This window comes from Aspergillus steynii (genome assembly GCF_002849105.1).
Source record: "Aspergillus steynii IBT 23096 chromosome Unknown P170scaffold_5, whole genome shotgun sequence".
In the NCBI taxonomy this organism is placed as follows: domain Eukaryota; kingdom Fungi; phylum Ascomycota; class Eurotiomycetes; order Eurotiales; family Aspergillaceae; genus Aspergillus; species Aspergillus steynii.
This window is the reverse complement of record NW_020194402.1, coordinates 1,550,922-1,565,331: the sequence shown is the minus strand read 5'-3', so window position 1 is coordinate 1,565,331 and position 14,410 is coordinate 1,550,922. Positions and strand designations below refer to the sequence as shown.

Here is a 14,410-nt window from a genome sequence, read left to right as displayed (position 1 = left end):
ATATGAATAAATAGTAGACTTCCCTCATCTAGATCTCGATTAGCCTCTCGCCTAGACCTTCGCCCCAGCCTCGGGATCCGTATTCGCCTTCTCATGCTCCCCAATAATGCACAGCGCCCCCGTGTCGACTCTCGAGATCTCCGCCTTCATGAACGCCAACCGCTTGCCCACATGCACGAGCTCGCAGGTCAGGCGCGCTTCGGTCCCCTGCGGCACCGGCCGCAGATACGTCACCTTGAGATGCCGACTGACGCCGCCCAGGCCGAAATGGCCGGGACTCGACACCCCCAGCAGGATGCAAGTCGAGAGGACGTCGATCAGGGTCGCCGCGCATCCGCCGTGCAGGTTGCCTATCAGATTGCAGAGCTTGGGCGCCACGGTGAACTGGAAGGAGACGCGGGCTGGGGGGCCGCGGGTTGCGGACTCGAACCGGATGTTGCTGGAGCGGTCGATGTCCCAGTGCTGTTGATATTTGGGTTGCGTTTAGTAGGGGTTCGGGGTTCTTAGGAGGAAGGGAAGGATTTTGTATCTGTAGATGGGCTGGGGAGGTGGAACAAGGGAGGCTAACTTCTTCGCTATCATCCCAGCTGATTCGGTTGGAGTACTCGTATACTGACTCCTCGAACTCGTCCAGTTGGCGGGCGGGAGCTCGGGTCCGTGGGGGAGACATTGTGGGGCAGGAAGGGGGGATATCGAAGGTAGCAGGTGAGGGATCGAGAGAAGAATGAAGATATGGACGTGAGAACCAGGGGAGTTGCAGAAGGACAAGAACTGCTCAGAATAGCCGAGGTTGACAACTCTGTAGGGACTGCCGATTGCCAACCGCCCGTGTCTACTCTGTACGGGTGCTGCCAATCCATAATTGCTCAAACAATTGCCCAACGGCAAGTCGGAAGAGCCTGTACTCCATAGTTCATGGCGACCCTTGTCTGCGGGCCCTTGATCTGCGTTGATCCTGGCACATTTTCCTAGCCTCGAACTACTACTAGTAGTTGTAGTTGTAGTAGTAGTAGTAGTAGTAGTAGTAGTAGTAGTAGTAGTAGTAGTAGTTACTCGGATCCAACTGCGATCAAGGGTCGGAGTGAAGACATGGCAGTAGGGGGATGCATCTGTGGACCAATGAAAAGACGTGCTATACACGATGAGCAACAATCCTTTTGGGACTGCATCGCCTTGTGGTGCTGGTGGTGAAGAGTTGATGAGAAGAAAGTGGTCCTTTTATTGTTCTGCAGATAGAGGCAGATCACGTGCCGTCCGCCTCGCTTTCTTTCGTTCGCTTCATCGAGAGCAGCTCAGCAGCTTCTCCGTCGACCCTCCTGTTCGCCCCGTCTGGCTTCTCTCACGCATTCTGGGCGGTGATAGCTCTGACCCCGTCGTCCGTATAATATCACCATGGCCAGTGATCCCTCTTTGCAAGACCCTCTGCTGGCCCTTCGCCGGGCCATCGCAGCTGGCAGTCTTCCCACGCCGACCACCTCCGATGAGCTCTCAGACCAGAATGCCACCGACGACCTGGCCAAAGCCACCCATCTCTACTTCACCACCCCACAGCTACAGACAATTCCCCTGACGGCGCCGACCCGCTTCGTCTCCAGCTCCTCTAACTCCGCCGTCGACCTGCGCAGTATCTTGTTCGCCTGGCAAAAGAAGGATGTCGCAATTCCCGAGTACATCGCCTCCGCACAAGAATTGAACGAGTCGCTGAAGCAGAAAGAGCGCAAGGAAGGCGAGGAGGAAGAAAAGGTGCAGAATCTCATTTTCGTCGAACGGTTGGATCTCATCACCTGGCTGGAAGGCGCCTCCGACGAGAGTGAATACATCAAACCCTTGGAGGGTGCCGCTGCGGCGGCTGCTTCTGCAGCAGCTCAGGCTCAAGCCTCGGCGAATATCGCTTCTGGTGCTACCGGTGGCGTCTCTACTGTTGCCAGCGGTGCACCCGGAGCCGGCGCGCCTCCTGCGGGGGCTCAGCAAGCAAAGGCCTCCAAGGTCGTCGACCCCAGATTGCAGGAGATTTACAATGGAGAGCGGAAGCTGGGTGATCGCAACAGTGTGTTGCGAGGGATAAAGCCTACGGTAGGTCAAAGCGCGACGTAATCTGCCTTTCGTCTGGCCGGGCCTGATACTGATTGATTTCCCCTCCATGCAGGATTTCTCCCATGTCCGCAAAACCGCAGAGACCTTCCTCGGTCGTAACCGCTCGCGAACCGGACAATATCCTCCCGGCACCAAACCCGGAAGCAAACCACAGTCCATGGTGCCCGCGCCGTCGGCCGGGCTCTCGCAACCCCGAAAAGGCAGCTCCAAGACGCAGGACCCCATCATCCTTCTCTCCCCGTCGGCGTCGTCGCTCATCCGCATGTCCAACGTCCGGTCATTTCTTCAGGACGGTGTCTTTGTACCTCCGGACCATCCCACGCTCTCCATGCCCAGCTCCAATATCCTGTACATCTCGCGCCCGCTGCGCATGAATGCCGATCCGTCCAGTTCCTCTTCTCGCGCCGTGGGCTCGCACGGCTCAAGAAAGCCAACCCGCTTCATTCTGGTCGACAGTACTGCCAACTTCCGACCGGACTATTGGAACCGGCTCGTGGCGGTCTTCACTACCGGTCAAACCTGGCAATTCAAGTCGTACAAGTGGTCGTCGCCGCCCGAGCTGTTCAAGCACGCTACTGGTGTCTACGTTGGATGGCGCGGTGAGGATGTTCCGCGGGAAGTCCGCGGCTGGGGGCGCGGTGTCCAAAGCTTTTCGGTTGAGCGATGGGACGAGAAGGGTGGTTCGCATGGGGCTGGACGTTGGCGGGATCGCGAGGTTGTCGAGGGTATATGGAGTGCGATTGAAGAAGGGATGAAACTACGTGGATGGGGATCCAAATGATCCTTGCCTCTTCTCTTCCACTTGTCCAGTCATCACTCCTGTCGGTCCTCGGCTGCAATCATTGCCAGAACATCTCCACAGACGTCGATCGACTGACCGAATTCAAGGTTGAATCGTGTCCACAAGCTCGAATGCCAAAATCAGATCCCATCGGCCTTTTCGCCCGCCTATCGTCACTCATATGTTGAATCCACCCTGTCGGTTTATATGCAGACAGGACTGCCCATTCAACCCGACTCTATCCAATTTTTCAGAGCACATGGGGTGAACCGACTTCGATCCAACCAGACACTTCCCCATACCCATTCAGCTTTACAATGATCTATCGACCCTTCAGGAGCAGCTTCAAGCAAGTCAATCAACGGTTTGATTTTATGCATTGTTCCACCTATCATATCTTACTATCTATTTTCTATTCTTTTGGCTTGTGAACGCAGGGCGGCGCAATGGTGTTTCATCCTTTCTTTATTTGTCTACAGGCGAACGAACAACAATGGGACCTGATCTAAAGCATGTAACCTAGTACCTATCTTTCTCTTCTTGAATGATATGAAATGCATACATACGGACATGACAATTCCAGTTGCATGGAAAGCTGGTAATATCCACTTGGCGTATGCGCAAGTACAGACCTCACTATGTCCTGTGATAGTGTTGATCATTGCATCCTTGAGGTAAATGTATAGCTATATATATATATATATATTACAATGAGGTCTGGATCTCGAATATGCAAGTAGTTCTATAGCTCAGTGGTAAAAATCATGTTGAAAAAGCACCAGCAGATCAACAAAATATACATCCCCATCTCCATTTACAAAACCCCCTTCAGCACCAGCCCATTTCCTCTGATGATCTGAATTACCCCTAAAGTCAACAGATATAAGATCACAGAGTACAGATTAACAAAACCCCATTAAGCCAAACTGCCGCATGAATCAAGGACTCACCTGACTTCGCGTCACGCGTTCTGCCTCAGGCGACGAGATCCGCAGCGTTCCTGGATTCGCTCCGAACGGGACTGTCCCTTCACCAAACAACGACCCATTGGCTATCGCCATTCCCATCGTCGCCTCGGTCGTCAATTTGAGGAAACCGGAATATACCTCGTTCATTTTCTGGGATACCAGAGCTATTCCTCCAAAGGCCATCGCGTTGCCTGCAATCGCCGAAAAGATTTCTTTCTTGCCTCAAGCTTCAGTCGATATATCTTCCCCGAGCTGAGCTTGGTTGCTTATAGATCGGGATCGAGAGCTAAAGACGATAACTTAGGAGGAAGACCTAAATATCTTTTCCTCGACGAGGACGCCGAATTGCGAAACCCAATCTTTGTTTCATTCTACGCCGAATACCGAATACCTCGACTCGACACCCCATAACCTCGAGTTGCGCACTCGAATGAACACGGCGCCTACCCCGACCGAGCGAATACATACACAGCCTAGAACCACAATGAAGGACCCACGCTCCGCCAAGAGGCGCAGGGTATCCGACCAGCAAGTCGTGGATGAGGATGGAGACACCGCGATGCGCGATGAGCAGGAGACGTCGCCTACGCCGCGGAGACAGGTCGCCGGACAAGAGTCGCTAGGAGATCTCAAGGAGGGGACAGAAGACGAAGGATCGCCTAGTACGTCGAGGTCGGCGCGTCGCCGATCGTCCAAAGCAGGGCAGACACCGGGTCAAGAAGGGATGAGCAAACCGAATGCGCAGGGGGAGGATCATGCGGATACGCCCTCGAGGACGGGACTGCGGTCAAGTGGACGGCAGCGCAAAGCGCCGCAAAGGTTCGAAGACGAGGTCAACAATCAAACGCCGGCGAGGAGGTCAACTACTGGGCAAACGGGGACTACCCCAAGGAGTACACGGAAGACGAGACGGACGTCCGAGACTGAAGGGAATGCTGAGGAGTCCCCACAAGAGCCAGAGGACGAAGACGAGGAGGACGACGACGACGATGAGGAGGAAGAAGACGAGAGGAAACGGAAGGCAAGAGTTACTAGGACGCGGTCCACGCGGCCTAAGAGGAATACTGTGCGATTTGATACTGCGAAGGAGGATACGGATGGAGCTGCCGCTCCGGGATACGGGTCGCAGCAACCGCCCTTGGCGGATGATTACCAGGACGGACTGGATGAGCTGGTGTCGATGCAGTTGCAGCAAAACTTGACACAACAGGAGAGTCAAGGTCCGGACGAGGTTGCAGTCGTGGGCACCTCTCTTCCTAGCTACGCCGAGGCATTTCGTGCTTTATCTGAGGCAGGACTGGTGGACGAACTGCGGACATTGACCTCAATTGTCCTGGAGAAATTGAACGGCAAGCGACGGATTCCGCTTAAAGGAGTGGAGAACGAATATCAAAAAGTCGAACAATTGCTTGAGCAGACGGTCAGCGTCGGCGAGGGAAACTCCATGCTGCTTCTGGGATCGAGAGGCTGCGGGAAGACGGCGATGGTCGAGACCATCATCTCGTCATTGAGAAGAGAACACAAGAACGATTTCCACGTCGTTCGCCTCAACGGATTCCTACACACCGATGATCGATTGGCGCTTCGTGAGATGTGGCGCCAGCTTGGTCGGGAGACGAACACGGAAGACGAAGCCGGCAAGGTGGGCAGCTACGCCGACACGATGGCGACCCTTTTGGCGCTGTTGTCGCATCCCGAGGAGCTGTTTGGCTCACCAGAAAACGCGGAGACCGTGACGGCAGCCAAGTCCATAGTCATCATACTGGACGAGTTCGATCTCTTCGTGACGCACCCGCGCCAAACCCTGCTGTATAACCTGTTTGATATTGCGCAGGCGCGCAAGGCCCCGGTGGCGGTCCTCGGGCTGACGACCAAGGTGGACGTCACCGAGATGCTGGAAAAGCGAGTGAAGAGCCGATTCAGCCACCGATACGTCTACGTTCCCCTCCCCCGGACGTTTGACACCTTCTCCGACATTTGCTTTGCCGGGTTAAACCTGGAGGAGAGCGAAGTTCGAGACCTTCTGGAGGGGACCGATGCGGAGAAGCACGCGCTTGTCAAGTCCGCAGGATGGAATAGACTACTGGAGGGCTGGAGGGTCTATCTCCAGGTAAGCTTTCGCCTTTTGTTCTACCTCCCCTTCTAGAACCTCGAGGACTAACCCCGAAATAGGGTCTTTGGCGCGACGAAGCTTTCCAGGCTCACCTCCAACGAATCTATCACCAATCAAAGTCCGTCAAGGAGTTCCTGACCAGCGCCTTGATCGGACTGGGCGAACTGCACTACAGCACCTATCCCACCGACCACGACCACAACAACAATAACAACGCTCTTCCACCGTCCCTGCAGATCCCCACCCCAACCACCTTCAGCAGCCAGAGCCTCTCCTGCCCGGACCCCGCCCCGCTGCCCTTCTCCGCCACGGCGACAGCCAGCTCGTCATCGCTGCCCCTCTCGCTGCTCCTCGCCGCCACGCGGCTCGCGGCGCTGTTCGATCCGGGCCTCGAGGCGGCCTCGTTCCAGGCCGCCGGACCGCTGGCGCTCTCCTTCCCGGCCGCGTACGCCGAGTACGTGCGGCTCCTGACGGCGGCGAAGACGTCGGCGTCGGTGTCCGGGGCGGCGGCGACGCCCGGACGAGTCTGGGGTCGCGACGTGGCGCGCGAGGCGTGGGAGAAGCTAGTGAGCTGGGGCCTGATCAGCCCCGTGGGCGCGGGCAGCGGGACCGCGGACGGCCGGATGTTCCGAGTCGAAATCAGCTTCGAAGAGGTGGTTGCCATGGCGGGATCGGGTGGTTCCCTGGGGAAATGGTGGCGGGACGGATGATAGAGAAGGGTCGAGGGATCAGGAATCGGTGGGTGGGGGGGAGTACGGAGTAAATTTGGGGGAGATACCAAGAGAAGAAAAAAATTAAAAATAACCACCCCTCTAGCTATATTAATCAAAATCGACCTATTCCAAAACTCCGGGAACTCCGATGGTCCGTCTACTACTATCCACTATATATTGTACGCTGTCAGACTCAGGCCTGCTTAGCCTAGAACCAAGTCCATCTTACGCACAGCGTAGGAGCACTACTAATCACCTAGGATCCAGTATCCACAGCCCTCGGTGAACCAAAACCGAGAGATGAAATAATCACGGGGTTACCAAGAGAGAGCCCAGACCTTCGACATTGGAGAATCGATAGATATAGACAGTCAGACCAGGGAGACACAGCCATGCACAGAGAGAGAAAGTGAGACCAACGTGATCCAAATCCCCATCTACGGATTGAACCCCATGCAGGTAAATACCCTTGTAGAGGTAGGCATTGTACAGCGTACTAACCACCTACTAACTACCCTACTACTGCGTACAGGGTAGTGAAAAGTTGAACTGTTGGAAAAGGGCATCCAGAAGCGTTGGACCATCGCTCGAATCTCATTGGCGAGGGAATCCCGAACGCCAAATGAAACCGAATGATGTGATTGTGATGGATGGGAAGGGGGTTTCTAATTTCTATATCCTAGTGACGCAGCTAGGATTTTAGTTCGAGGTGACTTACCGTCTACGGGTAGTCTGGGAGCGTAGTACTGAGAGGCAGGAGCCTAGGACTAACTGGATTGTTGATTAGTGGATATTAATAATGTAGGGAGTAATCGTTCAATGCTATCGACACGACTGGGCTGAAGTGGTTCGCTTCTCTCGAAAGTAGATCAACTGCCAAATGGGGGAATTGGTGAAAGATGATATGGAGGATGTAGATAATAGTCAGGACAGCGAGATTAAGACCTACTCCGTAACTGTCTTGTGTGCATCGTGATCCGAATCCTTTTCTTTCCCTTGATGGCCCTGGGAGCATTCCTTGTCATTTTTTTTTTTAACTTCCATTCGTGACTCCTACCTGTTTAGGCACAGAGGATAAGTGTTGACTGGTATTGAATTCTTCCTGTAAACACAGGGGATAGAGATACTCCGTCAAGGCAAGAAGCCGGCCCCAAAGAGGGAAAGAAATTTCAATGGGATCTGCACGGAGCATACAGAGCATGCATGTAGCGTGGCACCGTATACCATGTTGTCCACATATGTACTGTAACCTCAGTCACCCTCTCCTCACTGATCGAACCATCGAGGTCGAGAGCATGGGGGCATGGTACATGGAACATGTGTGGTGGGTGTGGCATGTGGCATGTGGCATGCGCCGAATCCCAGTAGTTCCCCTCACTCACCTCATTTCCCTTGCATGGCACATGTAAGAATATGCAGCAAACCTTTGGGGTGGTGTTTTCTTCTTTCTTCTTTCTTCTTTTTTCTATTTATTCAGTTTGTGCCGATTCTCGATGCATAAGGTGTGTGGGCTGGGCACTCAGACTGCCGAGGACTGGGGGACGCCGCGTTGTGGAGTCGCAGAAATCCTTCTTTGCTCTTTCCATCGTAGTCTGCATTGGACCCGACCAAACTGGTTAGGTTTGGACACAGTCGAATCCGGCCGTTCTGGGGAACGAGAAAAGTAGACCTGACACGACAGGCGAGACAAGGACCAGGACCGAAACACAGAGGAGAATGATCGCCACAAAGACATGAGGGGGGTGGGGATTACGGAGCCAACTGGAATGAGATGATCTGATCTGATATAATAAGCCAGCAAGGGTGCCAAAACCAAGGCGAAAGGCGACTGGGTTGTGTAACCGTCGCGTTATCGACGGGAATTAATTGATGGAGGTTTGCAGGCCAGACGTAAGGGGGGGAAGCAGATGATTCTCGCTTGATCGAGACTAATTCCTTTAGTGAGCATGACTTGGGCATAGTGAGGTGAACGTTTTCCCAGTCCGGCGAGACGACACTCCTCCACCCAGAGTCCATTTAGGCATAGGCGCATGTGTCTGGGAGATCCTTATCTTGCGGACTGCGGAGTTCGGAATGGTCGTGAGAATCCCGGCGACTTGACGCTGGGGCGGCCAAATAGCTTTAATTTCTGACCACAGTAGTCGACGCTCAACAGTTTTGAAGGCGTGCCTCAGCATGTCAATCGGGCATGCGACGAATCAGCAACGGGGCAGCAGGGCCGACTACTGCATGAAATTGGCCTGCCAGTTAGTGTCTGGTCAGAGTTGGGTACCTACGAGGCGAGGTCCTGCGGCCAGTCGAGGGTTGGGGGCGGGGTTTGTGGTCCTTGGGGGGGGTTCATTCGGCGATTGTTTAGTGTGATTTCCGTGATCTTCATGCCGATGACATGACAAACAGTTGTCCAGACTCTGGCCAAGGAAGGCGCTGCAGTCAACCGTAAGTACTGCTTTTCTTTCATCCCCCCGTTGTCAGGGGAATTGGGGGGACAAGAGAACCGCCATTCCCCATGCCCATGCCCATGCCCAGCCCGAGGAGGGTCCAAAGGATGCGATGGATTTCTATATTTAACACCGGGGCAGAGTCCGGAGTATCAGCGACAGCAGCATGGAGACGAACGTCGCCAACCCCGTGGACAAGACCCGGGGGACTGGATCACCTCAATCCTTCGCCGGGAGAGCAGGCCAAGCTGATACGAAGGGGGAGCCGAAGGTAAGGAAGGAAGGAGGGAGGTAATCAATCGGGAACGGCCGAGGAGACAAACAACGCGACATCCCTGTTCCCTTGGAAAAGGCCCGAGCGAGGCATTGAGCTGCCACATTGGCGACGCTTGACGGGCTCGCGTGGAAAGCAAGGATCTACGGCGGCCAGACAGGACGGCATCGCCCTTGCTTTGTCAGAAGGCCAAAGCAGCCGGTCAGCCTGCGCCTGCCGGTCGGGAAGACAATCAACGGGATGGGGGATTTCCTATTGGCATGGAGGGACGGACGGGGGCAGGCAGCAGCAATTGGCAACCGGACCAGGGATTTACGAGGAGAGCAGGGAAGAGCAGGGAAGAGCAGGGAAGAGCAGGGAAGAATAGGGAAGAGTAGGACTCCGGAGTCCAGCAGATCAGCTGAGAAGGTTCAGCTCTACCGCCTTCCCGGAAGATCCTCCACGTGTGCCTCCATCCGCGGGACGGTAAAATTACCACCTCGTCCGACGCCGAAACGTACGGGAGGTAATTGTACCTTGCACTTCGGGAGAGTGTACAGGCACAGGTCCAGCTGCCGGAACCAGTATGCGCATGGATGTACAGGTACATAGTCATCCCACGGACTACGGACTCCTCAGCCTTCGGTGCTCGGAGTCCCGATCTGCATTCCTCCGGCTCAAATTTCAGTCAATCCATTCCATTACATCATCTCCGCCTTCCGTCGCAGCAATCAATCCCTTACTTGGACAGCCTCCGGAGGATTTCGCCATTTCCCCCCTAGAACCACGGAAGATTTTTCGAAGGCGACTAAAACAGAGGGAATCGAAGGATCGTATTTTCCCGACCCAAGGATTGCCAACGCAAACGAAGGGGACAAAAACTAGTGAAAAAACTACGCCGCACTGCGTAATCCCCACCCTTCTAGTGTTTTCCAGAACGATTCTGGAAGCCTTCTAGCGCCTCCCCCTGAACCAGACTGGCGAAAAAACCACGCTCCAGCTGGTGAAACCCAACAGACCGGAGCCCGCCATCCTCCCAAATAGATTAACTCATTAATCCTACCATGGAAATACGGAGTAGGCCCTCAGTATCACCCTAATGGGTTCCTGGGCGGGGCGCAACATATGATATTATGATATAACGATGATTTATGATTTGGGTTGCGGGCGCATTTCCACCGACGACCGGCGACCGACCGACCGGACGAACCGAATTACGAGGTTTTCTTATTTATTTTTATTTTTATTTTATTTTATGTATTTATTTTTGCCTTCTCACTCTCTCCCCTTTCCAATCCCTTCGGCTCGCCCTATCTCGGTTGATACCATCTAGTCTCCGTATGATCGATCACATGGCACCTTTTTGAGCGAGAGTTTGCAACCGAAAACTAATCCCAAGCTAAACCGACCTATGGAGAAAAAGCAGGCGGCTGGGACCGACTGAGTTCAACCTTGTTGGCTTAACCGATGGGAGCCATGGGGCAATCCTAATTTTCCTTCGCACTCCAGAGTCCTACGTAACCTCGGGTTGGCTCTAGAAGGCTGGGTATAGACTCTACTACTCCGTACGTCCTCCGTAGAGCCGCAGGGTGCAGTTCCATGTGACATCCAACTCCCATTCGATGCGTCTTCCCTTCTGTACGCGGTATAACAGTATAACTGCCGGGTAAACACAAGATACATCAGACTTACGTGATGGGTCTCTCGCAGAACGAGGTTCTGAGGGTAAAACCACCCCCACTAGTGAATTCCATGCGGCTTCCATTGGAAGTCTATATCGGAGATTCGTATATCGTGTCTATTATTGTCCAGGGATAAGCTGACTCCTGCTAGTGCTGCGATGATCATTAGGGGGTAGAGATATGCAGAAATGCAATGACAATTTCTTCCGTAGGTTCTACGCCGGAGTAAGTATAGTATAGTGGTATACACGCTGCGCCCGTCCGAGTGTACCCGACATCGCACATACCACCGGTTACCAAATATCACCAGACGGAGTGTGGACAAACCAGCCAGTTCGACCAGAGTTCCAGAACCGAGAAAAAACCGAAACCCGGCAAGATCAACACCGCCAGAGTAGCACCAGGAGACACAAACACGAAGGTCGTATCCGGAGAGAAGGGGCTCAAAAATAGTCGTCGACTCCGTATGGTAGAGTTCCAAACCATCTAACCTTGAGCCACCACGTGGCTTCCGCATCATTTCCGTTTGCCTTTTCTCTCTCGCCCTTCTACTCCGTAGCGTAAGTTTTATCTCCGTCCTTCTCCCAGGTTCCTCTCTTTTCCCGCCCTAATCCCCTTGCAGCGCAGCGTCGGAAGTGGACCAGCCGTCCAACTTGTGGTCTTTCTTGCCTTGGACTTGGAGACACTTTCTCTCAGTTCTCCAATCTCCACAACCCACACAACATGTGTGCTACACGCGACCCCACCAGCCCTGACCGCTCTTAGAGATGGGTCCTGCCCTCCGACCTACAGTAGTGAGCCGGGCTAAGCCAAACTCGCCGACTAGGGCCGGACGACGAGAATATTTCCCTCCAACAGCGCGCAGCTGTGCTAGCGGTGTTTCAGGATGGGGACCGGTTCCCCACCGACTCTGATTATTAGCCGGCTTTCTTTTTTGGCTTCAGCTTTTTGGGGTGATGGACTGTACGGAGCAGGCTAGATTTCTCCGGAGCCTATCGAGGCCCGACTAGACCCAATTCAGTCGACTGGAGGGCGGGTTGTATAATGATAACTGATAATGGATCCCCGATATCGATAGCTTGATGGGCAATGGACTTGCCTATCAGGAGGGCCCACTTATGCAGCGACCTGGAACGGGTAAGGTGGTGAGGTGGGGGACGGCACAGTGATGAGGATGATGATGATGATGCTGCTGCTGCTGATGATAGCGTCAGGATGAGACCGTGATAGTACGGAGAATGGATCTCTGGTCCAATGGCACGCCAAAGGATCGGGTGGAATGGTCTTGGAAAAAAAAAAGACTGGCGGTGGGAAAAAGGAAAACAAACAGCTAAGAGGCCAAGACAACGGGTGTGGACTAGAAGACTGGGTCTCTGAGGCGATACTCCGGAGTATGGATTATGACTATGGACAAACAAACAAACAAATCCGGTCAGCTTCATTCGGACGGAATGGATATCCAAGCCGCACTGGAGAGACTAGAGACTCCCATTGCGTTACGCAACCGTCCCGAAGGAAAGGAAAGGAAACGTACATCCGTGGAGTGAGTTTCGAGTTTCAACGCGGCAACCGACAACTGCCAACGCAAGAGACAAAAATAAACGACCCATCCGGAGTCCCTGACATCTGCAGACATCCGATCCGCGAAACATTCAGCCACCGGAACTTTACCTGTCAATTGTGGCGGAAATCTAGAGGCCGGAATACGAATGACTCGGTCGCAAGCCACATGGCCTGGCTCCTGACTCTACGCCGGAGGATGGCCGACGCAAACGACCCTCTCGCCGTGGTTCTTGAATGGATTATTGGTTTTTTCTAGGCAGCCAAGGAACCACGGATCGAATTCTAGACTGCTCAGCAGCCTCAGCAGGCCGACGGGATTATCCCTGTCAGATGTCTCGCGTGGCGGTCAGGGATCTTCGTTATACTTTCGCATGGTATAGGGGGGACTATCAGCTCGCTAAATTGTAAGGGAGGGGCAACCGATATGCTGGAACCTTGCATTTGCAGCATGTACTCTATATAGTGGGGATTGCTGGTGAAGATTGCTATCGCCTCAGATTGAGAGTGATATCAGTCGTTCGGGATATCCTCCCGTACGACGTCGTATACTCCGTCCGTTGCGTTCTCATGATTAATGGGAATGGTGAGAATCCACATCCAGGAAATACCTCAGCCGACCGTCATTCCCTTTTTCCTGATTGACCTTCCATCCAAAACTCACCGCAGCGGCGTTAAGACCTCATCTGGCGACGGGAACACGCCGTTTCAAGGGCCCATAGCGCACAACGACCGAGAGCAAGTGGAATCCTTCCGCCTTGTCCGTTGACATCTGTGCGGCATACGGAATTGGACAGAAGGTACGGAGTCCCAGCGGACGGATGCTTGACGCCGACGGGAGAGACGTACGCACTGCGCAGTCCTCCGGAGAGCAGGAGGAGAGGACCACGGGCGAATGGCATCGTCTTACCGCAAGTCTGGAAAAATTCTCCCGCATCACGAAATCAAGGCAAGCGCCACGCTAATCCCGAGAAACCTGAGCCAAATGGCCAGAGTGGATTGCGCCATCAGGGCCTCACCGCTTCGTGTTTTGCTTTCCCGGGGTGGATCCTCTCGCGCGCCGACGCTGATAGGGTCGCTCGCCAGATACGGGGGAGGCTTCAGGAATTAATTGATCGACTTGTGCCAGGCGTGATCGGATCGTGGAATAAATTAGTAAAGTGGTAAATTGCTCAGCGCCACTGCTCTCTTCTTACTCAGGTCGGCTAGACTGGAAACCCGTCTACACCGTGGCCGTGGTATTTTTTTCACCTCACGGACGGAGCAGACTGCCTCCTCGGTGGTTCTGTAGACAAGGCATGTGGAATCGAATGCGTGATTTGCCTCGTATACAAAGACACCGACACCGACACCGACACCAACACGTACTGCGTACGGAGTAGGACTCCGTAGAACAATGGAACCCAACCCGTTGCCCCCCCCGCCCATCCCAATCCGCCATTTTGAGCCTCGTATAGATTGTCATTATTAATTCCTGATATCATTAACTATATCATAGCCCGTGACTCCGTCCAACGCTAGGAGTCTCTTTGATAGTGTTACGTGGTAGTCCGTTCCTTTGATAGCTCCTTCAAGTCTAGTGGCGTTCAGATCCCAGAAACCAGAAAACCCTATTTGCAGCCTTAGTTCTGCTTAGCTTCTCTGCTAGGCTCAAGGGAACCTTGTTCCCTTGGGGCTCATGTCAGATTCAGCGATCGGACCTCTCGTTTTGGTCTTGTGGAGGGGAGGATCAGGGGTGGAGAGGCAAAGGGAGGCGACAATCCCATATCCAATTACTATTACGGCGTAGTGAGTCGTTGACTAGTTAG

General features: G+C 53.8%; 3 protein-coding genes across 3 annotated transcripts; 2 read left to right on the top strand and 1 right to left on the bottom strand.

Annotated features, from left to right (window-relative positions):
* Positions 1–51: 51 nt before the first annotated feature.
* Positions 52–670, bottom strand: P170DRAFT_361566 (PaaI family thioesterase; the record flags this gene model as incomplete). The annotated part of the gene is made up of 2 exons (XM_024844474.1): positions 52–462; positions 569–670. 2 exons carry the CDS (start codon positions 668–670, stop codon positions 52–54), a joined length of 513 nt encoding a protein of 170 aa, XP_024703276.1.
* A 722-nt stretch (positions 671–1,392) lies between these two features.
* Positions 1,393–2,875, top strand: P170DRAFT_476625 (CDC73 C-terminal domain-containing protein; the record flags this gene model as incomplete). Its single annotated transcript, XM_024853370.1, has 2 exons — positions 1,393–2,073; positions 2,147–2,875. The coding sequence occupies 2 exons, from the start codon at positions 1,393–1,395 to the stop codon at positions 2,873–2,875; spliced, it is 1,410 nt and encodes a 469-aa protein (XP_024703275.1).
* Positions 2,876–4,327: 1,452 nt separating this feature from the next.
* On the top strand, positions 4,328–6,666 carry P170DRAFT_427131 (origin recognition complex subunit 4; the record flags this gene model as incomplete). Its single annotated transcript, XM_024847758.1, has 2 exons — positions 4,328–5,953; positions 6,016–6,666. 2 exons carry the CDS (start codon positions 4,328–4,330, stop codon positions 6,664–6,666), a joined length of 2,277 nt encoding a protein of 758 aa, XP_024703274.1.
* Between the last annotated feature and the right edge of the window lie 7,744 nt (positions 6,667–14,410).